Source organism: Onychomys torridus, chromosome 2 (assembly GCF_903995425.1).
Source record: "Onychomys torridus chromosome 2, mOncTor1.1, whole genome shotgun sequence".
In the NCBI taxonomy this organism is placed as follows: domain Eukaryota; kingdom Metazoa; phylum Chordata; class Mammalia; order Rodentia; family Cricetidae; genus Onychomys; species Onychomys torridus.
In genome coordinates this window covers 152,372,208-152,398,313 of record NC_050444.1, presented here as the reverse complement: position 1 = coordinate 152,398,313, position 26,106 = coordinate 152,372,208, and the positions used below count along the sequence as shown (strand labels likewise).

General features: G+C 48.0%; 2 protein-coding genes and 1 non-coding gene across 8 annotated transcripts in view; 2 read left to right on the top strand and 1 right to left on the bottom strand.

The window, feature by feature from the left end:
- The first annotated feature begins 2,919 nt into the window (after positions 1 to 2,919).
- The window catches only part of Pla2g5 (phospholipase A2 group V), a 40,082-nt gene continuing 16,895 nt past the window's right edge, over positions 2,920 to 26,106 (top strand). The window contains exons 1-2 of one of the 6 annotated variants that reach the window (XM_036179124.1): positions 2,920 to 2,965; positions 11,355 to 11,449. In XM_036179124.1, coding sequence (XP_036035017.1) covers positions 11,361 to 11,449 — 89 coding nt within the window. In that variant the 5' untranslated portion in view covers positions 2,920 to 2,965; positions 11,355 to 11,360. Of the gene's footprint in view, positions 2,966 to 4,980; positions 5,075 to 11,354; positions 11,450 to 17,311; positions 17,582 to 19,955; positions 20,073 to 26,106 lie in introns of those variants that run through there. The other 5 variants (XM_036179123.1, XM_036179128.1, XM_036179126.1 and 2 more) reach the window with 5 other exon arrangements.
- Pla2g2a (phospholipase A2 group IIA) lies at positions 6,521 to 9,208 on the bottom strand. Its single transcript, XM_036179131.1, has 4 exons — positions 9,166 to 9,208; positions 8,822 to 8,966; positions 8,164 to 8,273; positions 6,521 to 6,663 (listed from the first exon to the last, which is right to left on the bottom strand). The coding sequence occupies exons 1-4, from the start codon at positions 9,206 to 9,208 to the stop codon at positions 6,521 to 6,523; spliced, it is 441 nt and encodes a 146-aa protein (XP_036035024.1).
- LOC118579053 lies at positions 12,621 to 12,790 on the top strand. The gene has a single exon (XR_004944420.1). It is a non-coding gene; the product is annotated as a U1 spliceosomal RNA (small nuclear RNA).

Genomic DNA, 26,106 nt, shown 5'->3' with positions numbered 1-26,106 from the left:
TATGTATGCATTTAGGTATGTTTCTGTGTACATGTATATGTACATTGGTGTTTGTGTGTGCATGTGTATTTGTGTGTTTATGCTGGTGATTAGTTTGCGTCTGTGTGTTTGTGTCTGATCATTTATGTATTCTGTCTACTTGTGCATTGTGTTTTTGTTTGTAGGTGTGCATGTGTATTTATATGTGTTTGTGTGTTTTTGTATGTTTGTATATATGTGTACACATGTGCATATAGCAGCCAGAGGTTGACATCCAGTATCTTCTTTGATTATTCTCTATCTTTTTACTTTTCAGTCAGGGTCTCTCACTGAACCAGGTACTCACCAACTCAGTTAGACTGGCCCAGGATGCTTTTGTCTCTGCCCTGACACCCTTAGATGTTGGGGTTATATGCCTACATCCTTACATGGAGGCCGGGATTCCAGACCCGGGTCCTCGCACCTATACAGCAAGCACTTTGCCCGTGGGACCAGCTCTTGGCCCCGGCATTGGTATCTGCCAGTGAGCACACTGGACTAGCGGGTCCTTTGGGTTTCCAGGGCTGCTTCCTCCTATTCAGAAGCGCGGTTGTCTCCCGTCCCCACGTCCTCTTCAAAGCTCTTCACAGTCTCCATTTGAGAGCTCGCACAGTCGTTTTTGGGGTTTTAGATTTTGTCACTGCAATGAATGTTTTTATTTTTGATGGAGTGTTTGGAAAGATCATGATGTGTTCAAATTGGCAATTTGATAATCACACTTTCTCTCTCCTGGTTTGGATGCTCTTTGTAATTACCCAAGTGACTCGGTTTTGAATTTTTGCTTATTATTTTGCATTTTGCCCATCAGATATTTTACCCAGCAATCACCACAAAGCTCTCAAAAAATCTGCTTTGGATGAGAACAAGCTGTTTTGGAACGACAGCAACAGAGCATGTCTGTAATGACAGATGAAAACGAGAAAACTGTGTCACCTTCCAATAGAATTAGTATATGTTCTTCTTTTATTTCTTTTCTTATCTTTATAAACATGCCACATAGCTGTTGTTTCAAACAAGCGTGTGATATTTACTAAATTTCTTGACTTAAGTAGCCCAGGCTGGCTTCAACTTACTATATAGCCAAGGTTAGCCTTGAACTTCCAATCCTGCTGCCTCAACATCCCAAGTGCTGGGATTATAGACATGCCCCACCATGCCTTGTTTTATGCAGTGCTGGATCTTGAACACAGGGCTTTGTGCATGGTAGGCAAGCACTCTACTAACTGAGCCACATTTAAATTAGGGCTGATGATATAGCTTAAGGCTTGGATTTGATCAGCAGTACCGAAGATTTTTGCTTGTTTGTTTTTTAAAATTGTGATGCCATGGAACTGAGATAATGCCAAGAGTTTGAGATCCTCCATAAACAAACAGAAGCTCCAAATCAATAGTAAAGAGACCCTGAAGCTCAGCCAGTCTCTCACTGTGGCTGTCCATTTTAACCAATGTGTTTTCATTTCTCAAACATCGTATAAGATTTTTTTTTCTCGCTTGCCACCCTCAGTGATGTTTTAAATCTTTCATAATCTCGAGCTGCTTGATTTGTGCATGAATCAAATTTGCTAGATTTTAATTGCCCAAGTTTATCTTTCTAACAATTCCTTTAGATGATCTGGCCTGGGGCTTGGTGCTGCCCATTGATCATGCTCCTTCCTCTTGGCATCCTGAGAGATCAAAAAGCTGTAACGGGTACATCCAACCTGTGGCCTGTGGGCCACATGTGTCCCAGGCCAGCTACAAACACAGTCCAGCACATTTGTACACCACAATACCATGTCTCAGGGCCATCCGTGGGATAGCCTGGGTGTAGCACGTGTCCTGGATGCTGGGTGGAGTGGAGGGTGGTAGTGACTCTAAGTGGCTGAAGATTGGTCTCTGTTGGGTACAGTGTCCATGTCTGTCTCATAGGTTCTCCCAGACTCACGGGTCTCCTTAGAAGTTATAGAGAAAATGCTCACATCTCTGTGTCACCCAGAATGAACCTGACTCGATTCCACCCGTGACCAGGTTGCCTTGGTCCTAAAATGGGACAGGAGTGGAATGAAATAGATTCTTGTGTTAAACAATGAGCTCAAAGCTGAGACGGAGGTGAGGAATCAGTGTCTCCCTCTGGCTAGCTGGTATGAACTAGTCAGAGGCCCAGCTAGCTGATTTCGGGGTGTGGGGGGGCACATTCAACGACCAGCCATTATTCCAGATGGCTCTGGTTTTGACTGTCCCTCTTCCTGACACTCCCAGGTGTCCTTGTGTGTTTGTGTGTGACTGCACATCTGGAGCCTTTTTCCACAAGGAAGGTTCGTGTTTGTGTTTTCTTTTAAAAACCATTACTAAATTTATTTATTATTTATGTAAGTGTGCACATCCCTGAGTCCTGGTATATGTGTGGAAGCTGAAGGCAGGTTTGCAGGAACTGTTTGTCTCCTAATCATGGGGATCGAATTCAGGTCCAGGATGGGTGGCAGGCACCTTGGACCATCTAGCTGGCCCCTAAACACCTTTCTAACTGCTCAGTTCTTAACCCCGTGCCAGTGGTCTCTCTTCACAGCATGCTGTCACCACTGGCTGGTGGAAGACACGGTTTTGTTGTATTACGTTCACTTTCCTCTCTGGTTCTCCATCCACCGTTGGTGCCACTCTTTGCTTATTTAGATGTGTTGTTCCTTGAAAAAGGACTCAGTGTTTGTGTAACTCTGTGTGTGCTTTTAGATTATACACACGATCCTGCACTGTACACCCCACCCCTTTTTTGTGTGCCAAGACTGTAAATTAGCAGAGACTTCTGGCTCCTTTGCCAAAACCAGTCTGGCAGAATGACAGGCCTGAGAGAGGAGCCTGGATCTGGGGAAATAACAAGAAATCCTCTGCCAAGCCTTGTAGGAAGCCGGGGACAACCTGGACGGCAGGGTGCAGTTGTGGGGAGCTGAGCCCGTGGGTCCTGGAGCAGAGGGTGAGCAGGGTCAGACCCTGGGTCAGGGCGGAGGAAACTTTCTTTTCTCTCATTATGTGGTCTAGGCTGGTCTTAGATTCAGGCTCCTCCTCAGCTTCCCGAGTGCTGGAATTACAGGCCCCAGCTACTACAGCTAGCTAGAGAACTTTCTAGCCTGTGTTTTTCTTCTGTTTTGCTCCTTGATTCTGAGATGATTCAGCTCCAGAGGTGTGATGATGTCGCCAGAGCCCTTAGAGTCGGAGGCTGGGCCCTGGCAGCCCTAACAAGCCGGGCTCAGCCACCCAACCTCAACAGGCCAATTAAACGGAAGCAACCGTGAAAAGCAGAGAAAGATATAGTCAATGTAGCCATGGTGGGAAGAGGAACAAGGAGGTTCGGTGAGCCCCAGATCCATCTTCACGGTTTTGACATGGAGAGGGCAAGAGCTGTGCCTAACTAAGTGGCCCCGGTCAAGGTGTGGTCCTGCCCATCACTGACCCAGTGGTGCGTGCTCGGGTCACCCCTGTAAGGTGGTCTGGGGCGAGCCATCAGAACTGTGTGAGTCAGATTCTTCCTCAGGTTGGCACTGGAGATTCCATCATCGAAGGGCGGGGCACAAGTGTCTTCTAGGACATCTTCATTTCTGTCTCAGTGACAGCTGTCCCACATCACTGCCTGGGGAGAAATGTTGAAAAGCAGTGCAGGCTGTCCCCTGCCCTCCGAGGCCATCCATTCCTCTTCTCGGGTCCTTATTCCTGGGGCGGCAGGTCATGCCTCAGGATGAGGATCTCAGTCAGCGCTGCTGATTCAGGTGCTTGGCGATAAGGTGCTGAGCAAAGTACCTGCCTTATGGTGGCAGCAGAGGGGATGATGAAAAGGATGATTTCTCACCTCTCTGTCCCCCTACCCAGAGTGACAGTCACCAGGAGACAGGACATTGACTGGGCAACATGGACCATCTGATTCAGTCTTGCCAGCAAAGGGAAGGGCAAGAAACTGCCTGAAAGCCCACAAGTATAAATGCCAATTATAAAGAATGTAATTATTGACACAGGCCAGCTCGCCAGGCATGAGGGAGCATGCCCGAGTCCCAGTGTAACGGAGCGTAGCGAGCTGGCCTCTTGGTGGCTGTCTTAGTTTCTTTTCCTTTTGCTCTGACACCTCAACAAAAGCAACTCGGGAGAGAACGTGTGTGCTCTGGCTCACAGTTCAAGGTAAGCTCATCGCAGTGGGGACATCGAGGACACGGGGAGCGTGAGGTGGCTGGTCATGTTGCATCCACAGGCAAAAAGAAGAGAGCAAGGAATGCTCCCTAGTACCCAGTTCTCCGTTTTATACAGTTCAGGGCCCCTAGTCCAGGGAATGGTGCCAACCACATTGAAGATGGTCTTCCCATGTCAGCTAACAGAATCAAGATAATATACACAGGCGTCATCTGCTGGGTTGAGTCTAGCTTCTCTTCTGGGCAGTTGACACATGAGGATGACTTTTTTTTTTTTTTGGAAATTCCCTGGAGACAGTGTTTCTCTGTATAGCTCTGGCTCTCCTGGAATTCACTCAGTTTACATGTTAGCTAGCACTAGAGAATAACACACTGCCCAAACATCCTGAATTTAATAAGAATAATAATGAAATTGCCTTTTATAAATTATTTGTGTATACATATGATGCATGGATAAGCACACAGGTGCCTCCCACTGCACACATGTTTGGGTCAGAGGACAGCGTTCTTCCCTTCCACCATGTCAGTTCCAGGCATCAAACTTGGGTTGGCAGGCTTGCTCAATAAATATTTTTACCCACTAAGCCATCTTGCTGGCCCACCAACACCCCTCCCCTTCAATCCTTTTTTTTCTTTTGCTTGGATGGTTTGCTGGGCTCATCAGTTTGGGCAGGAAGCATTTTGGGGAATGAGTTTTGAAAGGTCCTTGGCAGTTTTTGTGTAGGTGTGGCACTTAAAACTGATTTTCCATGCCAGAGATCTTCTTATTGCACAAGGCTCAGACTCCGGCATCCGGGTGACCTGAAAGCACGGAACAACTTCATGAAGCTCATCATCTCAAGCCTCAAATCCCAAGTTTTCATTTCTGAGAAGGGTGCCTTAGGCGCCTGGGTTGCCAAGGAGATGTTGTAAGTTACAAAATCACTATTTGGGGGTGGGAGGAATTAAAAAAATCTTTTCTTCTATTGGCCAAAATGTCAAAAGGAAAACTCTCATCTGAGGGTTGGCATAGTTTTTTGTTTTTAATTGTTTTTAAATGCAGTTTGTCTTTTTATTTTAATACAAATGAAAAAGTTAGCAGATTCAGACTAGGCAGAGGGGTCAACAGAGACAGACAGCTGAGAGTGTTTATTTGTCATCCTGCGCCCACAGACCATTCCCAGAACTGGGGATCTCGCTGCTTTCCGGTTGCTCTTTCAGGGGCAAAGAGAATCCTCGGAGCTGTCAGGGCATCTTAAAGATCTGTGCAGAGATTCTCAGTTTGACAAGTGCAGGCGGCACAGGATTCTATTTTTGCTTGGTGGCCAGCTTTGCACACGCCATGGCTCTGGCAGTGTTCCGGGAGGAGGTCTGTGTCGGGCGTGTGGGCACAAGATGCCATCCTCCATAATCTTTGTTTTCTTTAAGTTCAAAGTGGTGGAGGCTTCACGGAAGCAACTCCACTTTACTCTGCCAGTTTCAGCTTCCGCATCCTCCGAAAGCCAGGAGAAATGGCTCTGGCCTCGGGGTGGGGAGAGGGAGGCCTGCCTTTGACAGGGAGGCAGCTGTAGTCAGATTGGATACTTCTTGCCTTCTGTTTCCTCTCTTAATTCTCAAACAAGCCCTAGCGGGAGGCACCACTTGAACAAGAGAGTCAGGGCTTAAGGTGGTGGGAGACTTACAGTTGGACCCATCTAGACTGATCCGGAAGCCTGTTCTTTTGTGTTTGTGTCTCTGAGAGTGCCCATGCGTACATGCATATGTGTGCACGTCTATGGGTGGAAACTGTAGATCAAGCTCAGGTGTGGGTCCGCAGGACACCATCTACCTTGTTTTTGGAGGCAGGGTCCTGCACTGGCCTGGAACTTGCCAATTGCCAGTGAGTCCCAGGGATCCATCCGCCTGTCTTTGTTTCCCCAATTCTGGGATTGTAAACAAAGTGTCTGTGGGTTCTGGGGGTTGAACGTAGGTCCTCATGCTTGCATGGTAAGCAGCCTATGGACTGAGCTATCTCTCAAAGCCTGTACTTTTAGAATGCACACTTTACATCTATCTCATTTCACGTTAAGAGAACACACACGGTCGCTGGTGAATTACTTTATTTGTGAGAGCCTCCCAGGACTCTTTTTGGTTCTGAGAGGCGGGAAGTTGGATGTGAAGGGGAAGGTGGACATGGGAAATCTGTCAGTCCAAGGTAATGGAGTGGTGGGGACAGGTCAGTCTAACTCACCAGGCTTTGGTGTCTCATTCTGGGTGGCGACAGGAGGGCCCCCACCTTGCCTTTGGGGTGGGAGAGGGGTGTTTTCTTTATCACTAGGGGACTTGGTGGGGCTGGGGAGGGGTGTTGGAGGAGGCAGGTCAAGATGTCACGTCTCTCAGCACCTGGGTGACTTCCCACTGCAAAACTTATTGGGAAAGAACTGATACTTTAAATGGTAGCTTTTCCGGTTCCGGGCAAAGCATTCAGTGGCGGCTTTATCACACTGGCACAGCTGTTTCCTACAGGAGTTCTGGTTTGCTGAAATTAGGGGAAAATAGACACTGAGCTGACGGTTGTTAATATCCCACAGCTGCTTGTGGGGACCTGCCTGTTCTGGGACAAGTACTAGGGCTGCTGGGAAGGCGGAACCCCATCTGGTGGGGATGCAGCAACCAAGCATGGCACTGCCAGAGGGTTGCTTCACTTCCTGGGCACCCTCTTCTAGGTTGTTGTGTTTTCTCAAAGGCAGGGTCTCATGTAGTTCAGGCTGGCCTTGAACTCTCTATGTAGCTAAGGATGACCTTGAATTTCTGATCTTCCTGCCTCTACATCCTGAGCTGTGGGATCCCAGGCATGCTAAATCATGCCAATATATATAGTGCTAGGGATGAAACCCAGGCCCTTGTGTATGCTAGGCTAGCATTCTGCCAACTGAGCTATGGCTCTGGCCTCACCTTCTTTTCTTTTTGGTTTTTCGAGACAGGGTTTCTCTGTATCTTTAGAGCCTGTCCTGGACTAGCTCTGTAGACCAGGCTAGCCTCGAACTCACAGAGATCCATCTGCCTCTGCCTCCCGAGTGCTGGGATTACAGGCTTGGCCTCACCTTCTTGCTAACAGACCTGCTTGTGTGAGGAAGCCCAGCCTCACTGGCCTCGGGATGGATGGTACTGGTGAGAACCTGTGGGGTCCACCCATTCTCCTTGGCTGTGATTGGTTTTAAGGTAGTATGTATGCGGCTTCATTCTGAATGAAGCACCAGAAGAGGAAGTCAACAGGGACTCTGGGAAGTGTTCATTTCCCCTCTCCAAAGAGTCTTAGAGAGGGAAAGCCACCTGTCACTGGAGGATAGGAGGGCTCTTGGAGCTATAGCGTGCTTAGAGTATAAGTACAGACATTGGCAACATGCCGGAGCTAAGGAGCAGATCTGATCCTGGGATGTAGCAGCTGCCCAGACTTGGCACCACACTGTCCTAGGATTCTCACAGGTTGTCATCTTTCCAATCTGACCTTGACCGTTCTATACCATGTGTGACTGACTCTCTTGCAGGTAGCATGGCTCACTGGCGCACACCCCCCACCCCATGCACCCAGCTAGTGTGAGCCTTCTTTTCACAAAAGTGTGTCTTGCTACTTTGCTAAATAACAGGTCCCTGTTGCTGTGGTCCACAAACCTCAAGACAATGGCCAGGAATTCTTGACCCTGCCCCTTCCTTGTCGCTCTGCTCAGACTCATCTTCACATGTCCACTGGGTAGCACATGTCCTCTTTGACCCTTTGGCCATACTGTGCCTCGCCTGGGGGATGGCCCAACCTTCCTCTCCCACTGTGTGCCTCACTGACTCTCTTAGGACTCAGCTGAGACATCACTGCTTGCAGGATTTACCTCAAGCTCAGGCTGGGCAAAGGCCTTTTCTGCCTTCCTGTTAGAGTCTTCTGTGAGGTTCTTAAATTCCCTTTCTGCTCCAGCAAACTGCCCAACATTTGTGTGCCCAATAAACACATGAGGGAAGCTTGCTGGCATCTTGGGGGCTTTCTTACCAGCGCAGGTGATTGTGCCCCCTCGGTAGCTGAACTTGTAGGACAGAAATTTTGTACCACACCCACGTTTTTCCAGACGGTAGTAGCAACAGTCATGAGCCACGCAGCACCTGGTTGGGGGACACGTCTTATTGAGGCTGGCTTCTCACAGCCCTGGAGACCTGGTGCCTCTGCACTTCCCTTGACCTTTTGACCCTTTGCAGAGACTCAAAAACTTTGGAATGGTCTAGAGTGGAGTTCCCAAAGAGCTGACTATTTTGCTGGCTGGGATTCACCAGGGTCCTGAGGCAGCAGGCACCAGCCCTGCTCTAGTCCCATCCCCACCAGGGCATTGACACAGTGGGCACCAGCCCTGCTCTAGTCCCATCCCCACCAGGGCATTGACACAGTGGGCACCAGCCCTGCTCTAGTCCCATCCCCACCAGGGCATTGACACAGTGGGCACCAGCCCTGCTCTAGTCCCATCCCCACCAGGGCATTGACACAGTGGGCACCAGCCCTGCTCTAGTCCCATCCCCACCAGGGCATTGACACAGTGGGCACCAGCCCTGCTCTAGTCCTATCCCCACCAGGGCATTGACACAGTGGGCACCAGCCCTGCTCTAGTCCTGTCCCAGCCAAAGTGAACAGAAGATAAGGAAGACTGGGGTGTCCTCACCGATCTGTTGCATCCTTGGGGGATCCTCTGCCACCCACGCCACAGTGGCAACCATAGAAGGCATAGCTTAACTCAGCTCTCTTTCCTGTCTTAAGTAGGATCATTTGCCAAAAGTTGGCAATGCTCCCTTGTATCTGCATTGGGCCTGAAAGGAAATGGAGAAATGGCTGGTGAAAGGCAGGGACCCTGTTCCCCTCTTCCACATTGGCGTCTCTCTCCCCACAAATGACTTTCTTCCTCTTCTCACTGAAAGAGGGCTGGGGTAATGAGAAGGAAGGCTGGAGGGTGGGGTGCCTCTCTCCCAGATGACACCCCACCCTGTGGAGTTCAGGGTCAGGTCTTACCAAAAGCCATGATCACAGCTGCCAGTAGCCAGAGGACCTTCATGTTGTCAGTCTGTGAAGGACAAATATCGACGGACTGGCCTGGGCATTTCCTCCCAGGACTCTCAGCCTCTGCCCCAGCCCCTGCTCTGCTGGCTGACTTAGCAACCCTGGAGCACAGATATGCTCTTGTGTGGGGCCAAGTCATAGAGAGCATAGAGAGTGGCTTTTGACAGTGCATCATGAGTGTCAGCTCTTGTCCCTTCCTGGCACTGTGGCACGGTTTCTCATACAGGAATGACACAGTACTGGGACCACCCTTACACCTCCTTCCTTCCTCCTGGGAGACTGGACTCATTCCACAAAATCGGGAAGTTGAAGGCAATGCCTCTCCTCGTTAGCTACTCCACCTGCATCCTTACGTTAGGCTCAAGGCTTGGGAATTCCATCCATGGAGTCTGATCCCCAATCTTCTCATCCCCAACTAAAACTGCACATTCTCATTGCAAGCCTTTCTAACCCCGTGTAGATTACATGTATACACACATGCTCTTGAATTCTCCCTCAGCACCTTCCCAAACCCATACAGCATACTTGCACACAAATACTGTCTTGTACATGTTTACATGATGGGGGCTCACATCCACAGGCATGTCCATATGCACACACATGCATACACCCACCTATACAACCACTCAAATGCAGCCACAGGGCAGAAGTCTCTGGGCATTTACCTCTGAGATGATGCTGCAGTTTCCTGTTCCAGGGCCTGTCTTGTTTTTCCTGAACTTTAACTGCCCTTAAATAGCTATTCCTTCTGTGGGGCTGGGGGTTGGTGAGGCACAGGGATGGAGAGGTGGGCGTGGCCAAATAGTGGACTCCAAGATAAGCATACCCAATGCCCTGGGTAATCCCCCCTTTTCCCCCTTACCATCTGGCAGGAAAATCCTTTATATCATGGGTTGACACCACAATAAATTCCAGCCGATTTTGAAACCTCGCTGGCTGCTGAGAAAAGGGCTCAGTTCTTGGCTGAGGAACTTTCCATAATCCAATCTGGGAATGACCAACAGGTCACCTCCTAGAAGCCACTACCAGGAGTAGGCAAGGACTGTGTGGTGGGAATAGGAGTGTTTGTAAGCCAGAGATGTTCCTTTCTTCTGAAAGATTGTGACATTTGGGAAGAGGACAGAGGACATTGATTGGATTTGTTCATTTCATCCACCCATCGATTACAAAGGGTACACGCTAAACCTCTGTGAAGGTCTAAGGTTGCACAAACTTCTTGAGGGGTGATGAGGGTGATGCAGAAGTCCAGTTCTTGGGGCCCCACAGTCCACTCCAGCATGAGAAGGATTGGATGAGGTTGATCCTCGGTCCCCCCAAAAGCCGCCCTAGCACCTTTGTATTTTCTTCTTCCCTCCTCCTCTCCTCCTGCGTGATTTTCTTCTCGTGTGTTTATGTGTCTGTGGCTGTGCCTGTGTGTGCAGGTGCCTGTGTGTGCAGGTGCCTGTGTGTGCAGGGGTATGTGCATATGTGTGGAGTTTAGGGGACAACCTTGGATATTGTTCTTCAGGAACTGTCCCCCTTGTGTTTGGAGACAGGACCTCTCATTGACTTGGACTTTATACAGTAAGCTAAGCTGGCTGCCCAGTGAGTCCCAGGGACCTGGTCACCTTCACCTCCCCAGCACTGGGATTACAAGGGCATGCTATCACACCTGAGTTCTTTACCTGGGTGCTGGGGATTTGAACTCAAGTTCTTTAGACTGCAAGACAAGCACTTTACTGACCGAGTCACCTTACCAGTCCCACATGAATTTTTAAACCCACCAAACTACTGTCGTCGTCCCCCCCCCACAGTCCCTCCGAGTCCTCACTTGTTAGGCAATGGGCTTCTTAATGCTTCCTGAGTCCATGCCAGGCTTCAGGGATACAGTGATTGGAGCGCTTTAGTTCCTAAAGTAAACATCTTTCCCACTGCCCTCCAACCTGTGCTAAGAATTTGGCTCCCATGGCCTTAAGTAAAACACCAGACACCAGTCCTTCAGACATTCCTACAGAAGAGGCTGTGGGATGACAATGGACCCCCATCTATTCCTTGCTCTTTCCAGCCTATGGCAGAGGAATATCATAGAACTACCTAAGTTCAAAGGATCATGTTCAGGCCAGGACAAACCCAAACCAGAAGCAACCTTTCTGTGTTCGTAGGAGATTATGAAGATGGGAGCAGTCTTCTGGGACACTGAGTCATGGAACGAAGGACATCTATTCTGGAATATTCTGCTACTCTCAGAGAACCTAGTGTGAGTAAGAAGTAAAGTATTTTCCCCATGAAGTTATTGATAAACAAGACTGATAATCACTGCATCATTATTTACTTTATACTGTGAGTCATTCAAGCAGATGTCCTCCTGAAAATTCAAATTTACCTTGTCAAAATGCAGATTTTCTTTCAATATGTTATTGGTTGGATGGTGTTCCCCTTTTGTGACCTCACTTCCTGTTCAATTTTGAAACCTTTGAAATATGACCCTGTTCGGAAATAGGGTCATTGCGGATATGAATAGTTAAGATGAGGTCATTAGAAGTCTGACCCTATATACCTTGATGTCTTTACACAAAGGGGAAATGTGGGTTCAGGGAAGTATTCACAAGGTGACATTTCTACTCCCCAAGGAGCCCAAGATGCCAGAACAGCAGGCAGGAGAGTCCTAGACAGACTCTCAGGCCTCCCGAGGACCCAACCATCTGCATTCCTCTGGTCTCAGAGCCCTGAGCCAATCAGTTTCTGTTACTTATGTCAGCAGTGAGCGAGGTGGGGTCAGCACCCCAGGAAGTGCGGCCTGTGGGTTCCCTTCCCCACTTAGAGCCTTGCACTCAGGTGAAGCTGGATTCTTGGCTTTGCCATGGAAAGCGTTATTAGGCCAAGCCAGCAACGAAGCAGAGCTCATCTTCAAGCACAGACCTTAAGCACAGAGCTTAATAGAGAGTTGCCCAGGGAGAATGAGACATCCTCAAGTGTGGGTATGGGCTTCTCAGTGGGGAGTCACTCCTTGGCCCCCCGTGGCTTTCTGATTTCCATCACCCAGTGTAAATCACAGGAAGTTGAGAAGTAAGAGAGTTTTCTTTTATGAACAAAGTTGTAAAGTGGATTTACAAGGAGTGTTGTCGGGAATAGGAAGTGCTAAAAATCAAGGTTAGAAATCATTTGGGTCCTAAGTAGGCATGGCTTAATTTGTCTTTAACATTTTCGGTTGAGATGTCTTTAGGAAAACGCCCCTCATCTCTGTGGGCAGTTCTGGTGTTATCAGCGGTGTGTGGAGTTTCCTGGCTGTGCCAGCAGGAAGGATAAACCAGCCAGATCACAGGGTGAAGGGTTTCCTTCTCATGTCACCCCACTTTTGGGTCTTACTATCTTGCCACTTTTAGACTACTCATTTTGGGGGCTTTGCTGTTATTAGAAAGCCCCAGTGAATACTTACCTGGCAGAGAAGATACCATGATCATGAAGGTGGCTTTCCCAACAATGCTTACCCACTGCACTGCAGATGTGCTGACCCCGAAGTTTCCTCAAATGTGGGGGGTGGGGAGGGGAAACCTGACTATAATTTGTGGTAGAAGGGGAGCATTTGTGTTCTCCCCTTTAAAAAAAAAAGAAAGAAAGCCACAATGAAGTAATGTACCCTCCAAAGCTCTCTGCCAGCTCCTGCATGCCTCTCAGCCTGGGGTCCTTCCCCAAGAACCTGATGCAAAGCCTACATCAAGGTTCAGGGAGATCTCATCCCCTCAGAGACCTCATCCCCTGGGGTGGACCATTCACCTTCCGTTCAACCTCTCAGGCTCTGGAGCACTTACTGTGCAATAGACAGAAGCTGCCTCCCCCTCCATACATCCTGGTGGCTCCACCAGGTCCAGGCTTTAGGACTGCATCAATACTAAAGACCCTGGTGACACCAGAGGTTTTTTTAATTTCTTATTTCTTCAGCGCTTTTTCTCAGAATCCTGGCCACTGACTTGTGTTCCTTCTACCAATGTCTAACCTAAGCTCTTGGACATCACTGAACAAGGCAAGATGTCTGCTCAAATGGGAATCACATGCTGGTTGAGGGAGATGAAAACCAAAATGTGTTCTCTGATGAGCAGACTCAAAGATCCTCAGCAGCATCCTCACACCCCAGATGCGACAGTGGGTTAAGAAGGCCACACCCAGGATCGAGTGGGATCCATCCTCATACGCAAAGATGGTTTGGTATCTGCATCGTGTGTTGAGGGAGAGGGAGAAGCAAAAGCCACCTGGCCATCTCAACAGATGTAGAACAGGCATTTCATAAGATAGACTTTTTATGATGAAAAAAAAAAAAACACCTCAACAAACTAGATAAAAGCCTAAAGGCTATGTATGAAAACGCCTTTGCCAATGTTCTGACCATGGAAAGCTGAAACTATTTCTAAGATAAGACAAGGACTTGCCACTCAACCGAGGCAGGATAGAAAGAACACTGAGGAGGTGGGAGATGGCACCTGAGATCTGGTTGGTTCGTCTGCTGGCAGAGTCATGAATCCCCACACACTGCTGATAAAGCCAAAACTGCCTGCAGAGACAATGGGCGTTTTCCTCAACACATCTCAAGCCAAAAACCGTTAAAGATAATAAGTAAACTAAGCAAATTCTGGGCTCAAAGGACTTCTAACCCCGACTTTGGGTACTTCTTCCTGACAACGCCCTCATAAATCCACTTTACAGCTTTGCCTATAAAAGGAAATGCTTTAACCTTTCAACTGGCTGTGAACAATTTTCTCCTAGTGATGGGAATTAGAAAGCTGAGGGATTATATGTGCAGCCATTGCCAAGACATGCAGTGACTCTCTCTTGAGAGGCCATCCCCATACTTGGGTGTGCCTCACTGTTCTCTGGGTACCTGTGATTAAAATCAATGTCAAAATGCTTTTTAATAAACTCCAACTCCACATCATCCTGAAATTCTTCCCCATGGTGTAGCCAGGAACATGGTTTTACTTGAGTGGAAGTCACTGAGGGGAAAAGGAACAGCTCAGCTGCAAGCATCGTGTGGACCACTTGGTTAACATGATGATGTATGTATTAGTATGAGAAAAGGCAGCACTCTGCCAGCCCCAGCTGGCTGGGCTAGGCTGCCATCCCCAGGACTTAAGGGCAAAAGATAAAGGTAGAGAGAGAGGTGGGGAGAGGAATATTCAGGATTCAGATATCCCTTCCCGGAATGGTCCCAAAGATCTCCCCCTTGTTCACTCTCATCCCAAGTTTCCATTATTTCGCAATATGCTGTAGGGTGGGGACCAGGCCTTCATCATTATGGCTTTTTAAGGGACATTTATAATCCAAATAATTACACCAGCTAACCAGCCTCTTTCACTTTCCCTGGAGTTTCTTCTTTTCTGGAATGTTAAGAATTTCCGTGATGTTGGAGTCCCACAGTCTGTAGCCTAACATGCGGTGGGGGTCCTGCTGGCCTTGACAGTCGGGGCCTTTGTTTCCACGTGAAGTTCTGGATTTTGTTTTCTGTCTTGGTGGAGACTGTACAGATAGCTTTTGTTGGGTTAAGTTTGGAGTTTCTTTGGCTGTTTTCTTTTTCCTGGAGGATGGATGCATCGATGGAGGCAGGAAATCAAAGCTTCCACTAGTACTGTATCTGGATCCATCCCTCTCTTTATATACGGTAGAGTTTAGTACATATGCATTACCAGTTCGCCTCTCTGTTACTGTGATAAAACTCTGACCAAAAGCAGCTTTGAGGGGGAAAGGGTTCATTTGGCTTACAGGTTACAGTCCATTTTCAATGAAGCCAGAGTGCAAAGCAGGAACCTGGAGGCAGGAGCTGATGCAGAGGCCATGGAAGAATGCTGCTTTCTGGTTTGCTCCTCATGTCTTGCTCAGCTTGCTTTCTTATACAACCCAAGGCTGCCTGCCCAGAGATGGCAGGGCCCACAGTGGGTTGTGGGTCATCTCAGATCAACCATCCATCATGTAAATGCCCCCACGGACCTGCACACAGGCCAGTCTGATAAAGGCAATTCCTCAACTGAGAGTCCCGATTTCCGGTTATGTCTTAGAGCAGAGGAAGGCTTTGCCATTTCCCCCTGAGTCTCACCCCATCCCCACCCCACCTCCACAGGGCTGGGGAAGCTTTGCCATTTTCTCATGGGTCTGAGGACTTTACTCGCTAAGGGCTTCCTCCACTCCTTACAGTGCCTGCAGCCAAACCGGATGACTTGAGCTCAAACCAACTGAGCTGTTGACATTCTCCCTCCTCTGTCTCTTGATCTTCTCAGATGTGAGTAGGCAGCATCAGATCCCCAAAGCATAGTGCTGTGCCCCTCCCTCCCGCTCTCCCTGCCACAATGGACTGTATCCTTTCATACCAGGAGCCAAAAGAAATCCTTCATTCTTTAATGTTGCCCTTGGCGGTATTTGGTATCTTTTCCATATCTCACAGCGTTGAGAAGAGTAAGTACTATAGTTGCTGCTGCTAGAAATGTAAGCTTGGATGGTGTGCTGGCTAGTTTTTGTCAACTTGACACAAACTGCATTCACCTGGGAAGAGAGAATGTCAACCAAGGAATCATCTCCTCTATCAGATTGGCCGTGAGCATATCTGTGGGATACGTTCTTGATTAATGATTGATCTGGGAGGCCCAGCCCACTGTGGAGGGTGCCACCCTGGGGCAGGTGGTCTTGGGTTATAGAAGGAAGTGAGCTGAGCAGTCACGGGAACAAGCCCGTAAGCAGCGTTCCTCCACGGCCTCTGCTTCAGTTCCTGTCTCTAGGTTCCTGCCTGAGTTCCTGTCTTCACTTTCCCTCCATAATGGACCTAAGCTGTAAGATGAAACAAATCCTTTTCTCCCCTAAAGTTGCTTTTTAGTCATAGTGTTTATATCACAGCAACAGAAAACAGTCAGGTCCCTTGAGAAAAATGTTGGCAGACTGTTACGATTTAAATCTGAAATGTTCCCCACAGGTTCACGAATTTGAACACTCGATCTCCAGAGGGTGGCACTGTTAGGGGGAGTTTGTGGGGCTTGGGGGGTATAGCAGCCTAGTTAAAAGTAGTCACTGGGGTGGCCTTGAAACTGCTGCCAATATCTGGTTCTTGTATGAGCTTTTGCTTCCTGATTCATCAAGACCTAGGAAGCTGCTGTGACGCACTCTAGCGCCATGAAGCTGCTCCACCATGCCGCTCTCTCCACAGTGGGCTCAACGCCCCCATCCCTGTAAGTTGGTTCTGTTGGGTATTTGTACCGCAGTGATGAGAAATAACTACAGCAGAGAATGACTAGCAAGGTTGAAAACACACAGGTCCCCCGACTTTGGCCCACATGATAGTCTTACTAAAAAAAAAGGTTTAGCATTGTTCTTGTGCAGAAACCGACAAGTCCAGGTGGAGGAGGTTCTGCAGAACAAATGTCCTGCCTTCAAACATCCGTGTCAGGTATAGAACCAAGGAGGAGACCAGGTTGAAGGAGACAAACCAGTCACAATGAGTGAATGGCCAGTGTGTGAATTCTATGGGGAAATGCAGAGACAAAATAAAGAAGAATGATATTTAAGGGCGTTCCTGTCCTTATAATAGGAAACTTTTGATTGTTAGATAGTTGATGGGCACCAGATAACAATATTGTGTTAGTGTGAATTTCTCCATGGTTTTTCTTGTTTATGTAAAATACCATCTTCTCATTAGTGGAGAGATGGGGAATGATTTAAGGGTAAGTTTTTGCAATTAGCTCTCAAATAATTGTGTGTGTGTGTGTGTGTGTGTGTGAGAGAGAGAGAGAGAGAGAGAGAGAGAGAGAGAGAGAGAGAGAGAGAGAGAGGGAGAGGGAGAGAGAACAGTAAAATAATAATTAAGGATTTATGGATAAATCTCATAACTTTCAGCAGATTTCAAATTTTTCAAAATGAAACTTTGGGAGATATGTGGCTCCTTGATGACCCAGCATTCTGTTTGCTCATTTGTCCATCTGTCTGTCCTTCCTTTTCCTTGTTGTTTTGGCTGGGCAAGGAGTGGCTGCCGGCTCCCTCTCTCGTTCTAAGTTTATCTGTCACTCACTTGGCTGATGTTTTTGGTGATATGCCTGCTGTGTTCAGTGTCCAGGGTTGAACTCCCAGTTCCTCAGGGGCCATGGCTCTCCCTTGTGAATCTGAGCCCTAGCCAAAGACTCCCACAAGGATTTTCCCTTGTTAAACAGAAGAGAACTTTGGAGCAATCGAAACTGAAACAGATGATTCTCTGCCTCTGCTTTTGGACTCGGGCCCAGCATCCAGAGTCACTCTTGCCTCTCCAGTGGCTGCAGCAGCATCCATTTCTCCACCATCCCGGGAGCCATTTCCAAGCTCCTGGCCAGGACCATATCACGGCAACCTGGTCCTCAGACAGTCATGGCACTTAGCAGCCTCTCAGGTAATTAAGAAAGTTCCAGTGTAAACTCATGGGGGTTAGTCAGGACTGAAGGGATTAGCAAAGGCTTGTGACAAGGATAAGGCAGTGACCTGGATAACCTGGCCACTCCCCTCCCCGCTGGAATGTGCTGGGTAACTGGTGGGGGAGGTGGGGGGGCCCTGTGGCAAAAGGGACAGTGAGGTGCCAGTCTCTGCTTTTGTTGGATTTTCTGCCATCATGAAGGCTGCTGGGGGCTGAGCAGGATGCTTGCAGGCCAGTGTTTACTGTGGGCTTCACAAACAACATCCCAGAGTTCCTCTTATTTCACAGCTTGTCAGCTCCAATGCTTGGGCTGCAGGCCCTAAACTTAGGGATCCAGACTCTAACTACTGTGACTGCTCATGGGGACAGGGCCTGGGAGCAGGAGCTGAGACCCGGCCAAAGAGGTCAGTTATGGGGAGAGATGATCCCCAGACAGGGAGGGGCAACGGGCTGGGGAAAGAGAGAGAATCTGGGCAGGTGGGGTCTGAAGACCCCAAGAGAGGCCGAGAAAGGGCGGGCACAGTTTCTGCCAGAGGAAGCTCCTAGATCTTCAGGATCCCTTCTGTGAGTCTTTGTCAGACCAGGGCTGGGGCAGTTCCTGAGGCAGGTCATGTCTGAAGTAAGGGTACTCAGATGGTCATTCCTAAAATGAACAAAACCAGGGCAGGCAGGGTTATGAGCAGGGTGGGTTATGGCTCATGCTTGCATCTGCCTGAAGGTTTGTCCAACTTTCTCAGGTGTGTATGTGTATGTACATGTTTGTGTGTATATATGTATGTGTGTATACACACACATGTATATATACATATGTACAGGCATATATGCACATACATGTGTATAAATGTGGAGGCCAGAGTTTACCTCAGATGCCTTACTCTATCATGTTTTCAACTCATTTTGGGAGGCAGGGCCTCTCACTGGACCTGGAACTCACTGACCGAATACACCGGCTATTTGTAAGTCCCTTGCCTCCCAAGTGCTGGGATGGCAGGCACACACCCACTGCCAGTCTTTTGTTCGGTTTTCTTTACATGGGTTCTCGGGAGCAAGCTCAGGTCTATTCGCTTACATGTTTGTATGGATGAACCACCTCCTCAGCCCCTGGGTTTTTTTTAATCCAAACCACAGGAAACATTCCCCTTTGGGGAAAGGGGTCATCCACATCTAGTTAACACCCTCTTAACTTCTGTGTGCTGGCCACCTAGGGCACAACCCAAGCAATCCAGAGAAGGGTGCCACACCATTGCTGGCTCATACAAGGAGTCCTTTCTCCTCCCTCCCACATCCTCCAGGCCCCTTCCTCCATTCCCTGAGCACTCCCCTCTCTGGGAGGTATCTGGGCTTGACATTGGAGTCATCAAGGGTGAGCCAGCTCCTGCTCCTCAGGTCTCCCACTGTTCTGATCTGCAAGGGGCACATTGCTATGGGGGAAAGAGACAAACCTAGTTTAGCAGCTTGCCACAGGCCTTCACTATGGTGGTGATTGGAGTCAGGCATCACTCCAGACCAAAAGTGATTCCAGATGCCCCACCCTCTCAAGGGCAGGTTGTATTTATAGCCAGAGAAAAGGAAGTGGTGTGGAAAGTGAGAGACAGCCTGATTGGCTAGAACTCATCTTGTTGTGAGCACCTGATTTGAACAGTAGGGAGCTTGTGATGGCCCAACTACTGGGTTATTCAAAACAAAACAAACAAAACAAAAAACCAACCAACCAAACACATAAACCTTCAGCCAAATATTCACATAGGCAATGTTTTTTGGCTTCTTGCGTTGAGAGTATCTTAATTTTTTTCACTATTATATTCATTGTGCAAAGTGATGAATTTCATCACAACAAATTGATTAATTTCCTTACTTATTTATTTATTTTGTGGGAGTGTGAAGACTTGCACAAGCCACGGTGTGTGTGTGTGTGTGTGTGTGTGTGTGTGTGTGTGTGTGTGTGTGTGTGTAGATCAGAAGACAATGCATGTGAGAGTCAGTTCTTTCCTTCCACCACGTGGGTCCTGGGGATTGAACTCAGGTCGTCAGGTTTGGTGGCAAGCACCAGGAAGGTTCACCCACTGGACTATCTTGCCGGGTCTCACTATGACATTTTTACACGTGTGTATCACACTCTCTGCTCATATTCACCACCCATTAGCCATTCTGTTTCTCTTCCCTCTTCTACTGGTCCTTTATCTTATCTCAATAACCCCCTTCTCCTTTCGTGTAATATGGATAATTATAGACGAGTACTAATAGGTAGGTAGATGGATAGACTTCACATATAAGAGAAAACATGATATTTATCTTTGTGTCCCTGTCCTTTCATTTAACAGGATAACCTCCAATTCTGTCAATTTTCCTACAGATGATGTAACGTCCTTTATTGCTGAATAATTCTCCCTCCTGCATACCTGCAACTCTTCTATAGATGAACATTTAGGTGGGCTCCATAACTTGTTGGACGGATGACTATTTTTTGTAGGTATGTTTTATTTATGTGTCAAGTTAAGCTTTAGTTTAATATTTATAGAGAAGTCTTTGAACAAAACTTTATAGAGGTGATGTTAGACAAAATATCTGGTTTAACAAAACAATAGAATCTACCCTATAGAAAAAAGGATTTGCCCCACACTGGGCTTGAAGATGTCAAAACAAGGCACAATTCCTGTCTCTAGGGATTTTGGTGGAGGGGGCATCACAGCATGATGAGGTTCTGTTAATCCCACTGGATGAGAATAAGACTGCTACCATAGTTTTGGGGCCAAATTTGAAATAAGCTTTCTTAAGTACTGGCCAGGATGATGGACACTAGCCAAGTCCTTATCTGAGATTCCCAGAGAATGACCACAGGTTACATTGTTCAAGTATAAAGGCAAAAGTCCACAAGACTACATACTTCTGCCTTTGTCCAATTAAGGGCAAGAATACATCCTGATATACTTGCTGCCTATGTACCTCCCACCTACATATGATCAAGTACATCCTTTGCAGTTTTGGGCAACAACCTCGCTTATAGAAGTGAAAACGTGATGCTTGTTATCTTACATGAACAACAGCTGCCAGCATTCCAGGAAGTTATCTGCCCTTGGGCAAGTGGGGCATACACGTGAGAGGCATTTTGTTTTATAGTTCTCTTAAGCACAGTAATTTAAACTTAAAATATAACTTTAGCCCTCAACAGTTCCAGGTGCCCAGAGGACTCAGAGTTGGGGACTTTGCAGCTCGGGGTAAGGTGGATTCACAGGAAGGTTTCTCCAAAGGGAGACCCGGTTTGCTTGTTTCTCCAGCTTGCAGGCCAACTCCTACAGGCCTTTGCACTTGTTCCCCCTGCTTTGGGCATTCTTAAGATGGCCCCATGCTTGCTTCCTTCATGCTGTGTTCGAGTGCTTACAAAGTAGTCATTGAGGAATGAGTATGTTGTATCTAGAAAGACAAAAGGAACAAGAGGAGAGAGAGACAAAAAAAGGATGAGAAGTGGAGAAAGGGAAAAAAATGGAGGCAGGACACACTGTGGGCTGTCATGGAGGTGGGAGAGGTCGAAGGATGATCTTAGGTGGCCAGTTGGGACTATCAGAAGAGCATGGGTTCTGGGAAGGAGTCCATGTCATTCCAAGGGCGGTAGACATTCTGAAGGGCTCTTTACACCTGCCTTTCTCAAGGGCAGACATTGCTTTATAAACGTGATGTGGGGCTGCGGGAGCGGGATAGGGCTTGGCCACAGCTGCTCCCATGGGGAATGCTTGCTGCTTGGAATGGGTAGAGCTGAATGGAATGGACAGCCCTGCTCAGGTATAGAGATCCAGAACCCTAGGTGCTATCTAGGACCCCAGCAGTCAAGAACAGAAGCTCACTCTTAAGACTGTCCCTCCTCTGAAAAGGGACAAGAGAAAGCAAGTGAGTTTTGTCAAAAAAATTTTGTAGAAAAAGACAACATCAGCCGGCCATAGGGGCACACTCCTTTGATCCCAGCACTTGGGAGGTAGGGGGTGGGGGTGGAGGCAGGCAGATCTCTGGGAGTTCTGGGATAGCCTGATCTACATAGTGAGTTCCAGGGCAGCTGGGGCTACATAGCAAAACTCTGGAGAGGGCATGGGGGTGGGGACACTGTAGGTAGAGCTCATTCCTGGTATATTTCCTGGAGATGTTTTCACTGATAGGCTTCTCAGAGATAAAGCATGTGCTGAAGTCAGCCACTCTGGCCAAGTTGGGGAAGTTACTGTGTTTAGGGTCAGAATGTAGACCCTGAAAGCCTTTGCCTGCAACAAGCCAGGCTCACCATCCCTCCTCCATAGCCCAGTTATTGACATAATTGATAATGGAAATCAGAAAAAGAGCAAAGAAGTCCAGTGAGCATCCTCTGTGTCCATGTTCAGGGTCCTAACATGAGGTTTAGCTTTAAATGGTCTACACGCATATGCATAGCTAAGCAATCCTGGCCGAGGTGTGGCCCTGCCCCTCACCACTGTCTGGGCTTCAGTCATAACTGTGAAACCTCCAGCTGGAGCTAAGGCCCCCAGACTTTGATTTCTGGGGACATTTCAATTTTGTGGGATCCATTGCTCCAGCAGTCTGATAACCAAAGGGAAGGGTATGCACGGCTACACATTCCTCCCCAGGATGGTTGCTAAGCTGTACTTGAGCCAGTGACTGAGCGGTGGCTGTGACACCCATCCGAACTGTGACAAGCCATGAATACCGGGGAGGGAAGACTAGCCATGTGTGTTTGTAAGACCGGCTGCCAGGCCCACACTGGGCTCCAGCCCTGGTGGAGCCGCTGTTTCCTCCCAGACTCCACACATTCTTAATACAGCAGAGGAGACAGATGTACCTTTGTCCTGTGACACTTGAGTTCTGGAGGGAGGGTTCTCGGCAATGTCATGACCAAAGCAGCACAGTGTTTTAAGGTAAGAAAACAAGCATGATGACCTTAGGTAGGTAATCTAAGAAGGCAACTGTTAATCCCATTGATTGAGAGTAAGACCACGACCACAATTTAAAGCCAAATTTGAAGCCAACTTGACCAAATGCTATCCAGGTGGGTGGACTCTGGCCAGGTCCATCCCTGGTTCCCCAGAAAAAAAAATGGCCCTGAATCAAGTTTTGCAGCAGCTTAAATATTTCCCATGATGGAAGCAATCAGGGATACTCATACATCATCCCTTCAGCCTACGTCTAGTTAGGGGCAAGTGTACATCCTGCTTGTGAACCTCCCGCTCACATGTGACCAAGCCCATCCAGTGCAGATTTAGGAGATCTGGTGCTTATTTAGGAGAGTGGCTTGTTATCTCCCATAAACGATAATCTCCATCACTTCAGGAACTACCTGTCCTTGGGCAAGGCGCTTGCAGATCAGAGGCATTTTTGTTTCGTGGATCTCTTAGGCATAGTCATTAAAACTTAAAATGTAACTTTGGCTCTCACACATCTTGGATGAGGTGGTGTTAAAGATGAGGCCTGAAGGTTAATAAATCAAGAGCGCACAGTGACTGCTAAGTATTCTAGAGGGCATTCTGTGAGGAAATCTGAGTAAAAAGCCCTTGAAGGTCTGGAGCAAACCAGTTGCCCCACTGGTGAACAGCAGACCTGGAGGGCGCCTGCTGCCCAGTCTGGCTCCCACTTCATGGATGTTGCTTTGTTGCTCTTTACAACGTCACTGAACAGGACTCTGGCCTGAGGAAAAAGTAGGGGAGGTGTCCAGGGTAGAGAGGGAATGAAGCATTCAATAGCCTCTCCAGGGTATATGACTGCTGCATGATTTTTCTTCTTTAAAAAAATCTTGATTGGCTATTTGTCCCTGTGCTTTTTGCAATCTTGGATTCAACAATTCACGCTCTTGCAGTCCCTCCTCTTTCTCGACAGTTGGACACCTGGAGCTCCACCTGGGGCCTGGCTGAGGATCTCTGCATCCACTTCCATCAGTTATTGGATGAGAATTCCAGCTCGACTGTCAGGGTGTTTAGTCATCTGATCACCAGACTAGGTCAGATCAGGCTTTCTCTCGACCATTGCCAGCAGTCTACAGAGGATATATCATTGTGGACTTCTGGGGACCTCTCCAACACTCTGCCTATTCCTGTTCTCATGTGGTCATCATTTATCATGGTCTGTTATTCCTCGTTCTCCCTTTCTGTTCTTGATCCAGCTGGGATCTCCTGCTCCCCTAAGCTTTCTTTCCCTCAAATCTTGCCCTTCATTACTCCCACTGTCGTCCAGGTTGTTCATGTAGATTTCATCCATTTCTCTGTCATTGGGTGATCCCTGTGTCTTTCCTAGGGTCCTGTTCAAATGGAAGCACATGAATTATGAACCAATGGCTGAGGAGCCCCCAGCTAGATCAGGCCCTCTGGATAAGTGAGACAATTGAATAGCTTGATCTGTTTGGGAGGCACCCAGTCTGTGGGATCAGGAACTGTCCTTGGTGCATGAGCTGGCTGTTTGGAACCTTGGGCTTACACAGGGACACTGCTCAGTCTGGAAAGAGGGGATAGGATCTGCCTGTACTGAATCCACCAGGTTTAAATGAATCCCCAGGGGTGTCTTGGTCCTGGAGGACATGGGAATGGAGGGGAGGGGACTTAACTTGAGGTATATGGGCTAATCAACTTAACTTCATATCCCCCTGCCTCCATGTTCCAAGTACCAGGATCATAGGTGTGCACTACCACATCTCATTCATGCAGTGCTGGAGATGGGACTTTGTGTGTGCTAGGTCAGTGCGCTACCAGCCAAGCCACAGCTCTGGTCTTTGTTTGACAATTTTACAGAGTAGCATGGAGGCGTTGCAATGGTTGATTTGACAGAGCACCACATTTCTAACCCTTGGGAAAAAACTTGATTTGCTAGAAAGGTGAAGTGGGGTATGTCCTTCTATCCCTACATTCCAGTCTTTATTGATCTTCCTGACAGATGGTGGGTAGAGAGTGCCTTGTAGTGTACAAACTTTCTTGTCAGACTATCTTTTGTGGAATTGCCAGCTCCCCAATAACAACATGGAGACATTATTAATTATGAAAGCTTGGCCTTTAGCTTAGGCTTGTCTGGACTAGTTCTTATAATGTAAATTAACCCAGTTATAGTAATCTACGTTCTGCTACATGGCATTACCTCTTTTCCATCTTGCACCTCCTGTTTCTTCTTTCTGTCTAGCTCCAAACTCTACCTCTCTTCTTCCCAGAGTTCTCTCTGTGCCTAGAAGTCCCGCCTATACCTCCTGCCTAGCTATTGGCCACTCAGCTTTTTATTATACCAATCACAACAATATGTCTTCACTCGGTGTACAAATATCCCACAACACTATAGGGACAAGAAAGTCTCCCATGATGGCTCATCTTTTTCCAGGACACATGAGATGTGTTGGCCTAAGCCAAACTCCATAAAGTGAGGAACCTGGTGCTGGTTTGTCCATCAGAGCACCACGGTGTATCTGTGATCTTCTCGGTGCCCTCAGCCCTTGAGAGACTTGAAGACAGTGGCTCCCTTAGCCACCTTCACAAGACCAGTCAGCCACTTCCTATGTCCTGTGACCCAGATGTCCCCTGCCCTTCCAGAAGCCTGTTCAGTCCAAGGCTGGGCCCTGGGTTCCCTCCTGCCCTCCAGGGGTGGTCTGTGGTCTACTGGAGTTCCTGCGAGTTTGTCCTTCAGCCACCATGTTCAAGGTGCCCTTTGCAGGTGATGTCATGAAAATTGGCTTGGGGCTGGTGTCACACCTGTGATGGCTGAGCTGCGTCACCCCTCTCCCTTCCCTTGTGCATTTCAAGCCTAGAACAATCAGAGTCACTTCTTACGGACTGGATCAAGGCCTTCTACAACAAAAGACAGCAGACTGGACTTCTCTGCCTGCTCTCCTAGGTCCCTTCTGATGCCACAGCTGCATGCTAGGCCTGCCCTTCCCTACGCATTATTTAAAGACACTTATCATTTTCTATGATAAGTGAGCGAGGAGTGTGCTCCTCCCTCCTACTGAAAATAGTTAACATTTATTGACCCCTTCCTGTGTGCCCAAACACCTGGTTTGTGTCATTTCAGAACAGGGAAAAATCACTGGCCCCCATACTCCTGATGGTAAACCCAGACACAGAGCAGTTCAGTAACTTGTCCAAGGTCACATGTCTTCTCAGCTCTACGTTCAGGTACCTTGTGCTGGTGGCAGGGGATGGCCCACTGTGGGAACACATGTTTGGCTACAGAACCTGGAAGGTGTTAAAGGGGCATTTTCTTCCCTTACAGTTAGTTAAACATCCGGTCTACCTCAGCTATTTCTGGTTCCCTGAAGGTGCCTGTGGGTCTGGCTGTTCCTTCTACCTCGTATACCCTTCAATTTAACTGCCCTCCACCGGGTTCATGCCCTTAGAAACAGGGATTCTTGGCTAGCCTAGAACTTAGCATGACTGAGGGTGACCTTGAACTTTGCATCTTCCTGGTTCCATCTCAGGTGTTGGGAATGCCAGCATGTGCCATGAGGCCTGGTTTATGCAATGCTGGGGATTGAACTCAGGGCTTCAAGCATGATAGGAAAG

Coding starts and splice junctions, on each gene's coding strand:
- Pla2g2a (XM_036179131.1), bottom strand. CDS start 9,208: ATGAAGGTCCTCTGGCTACTGGCAGCTGTGATCATGGCTTTTG. Junction 8,967..9,165: donor AGCTGTGATCATGGCTTTTG/GTAAGACCTGAC, acceptor ATTTCCTTTCAG/GCCCAATGCAGATACAAGGG. Junction 8,274..8,821: donor CCCAAGGATGCAACAGATCG/GTGAGGACACCC, acceptor TCCCCCAACCAG/GTGCTGCGTGGCTCATGACT.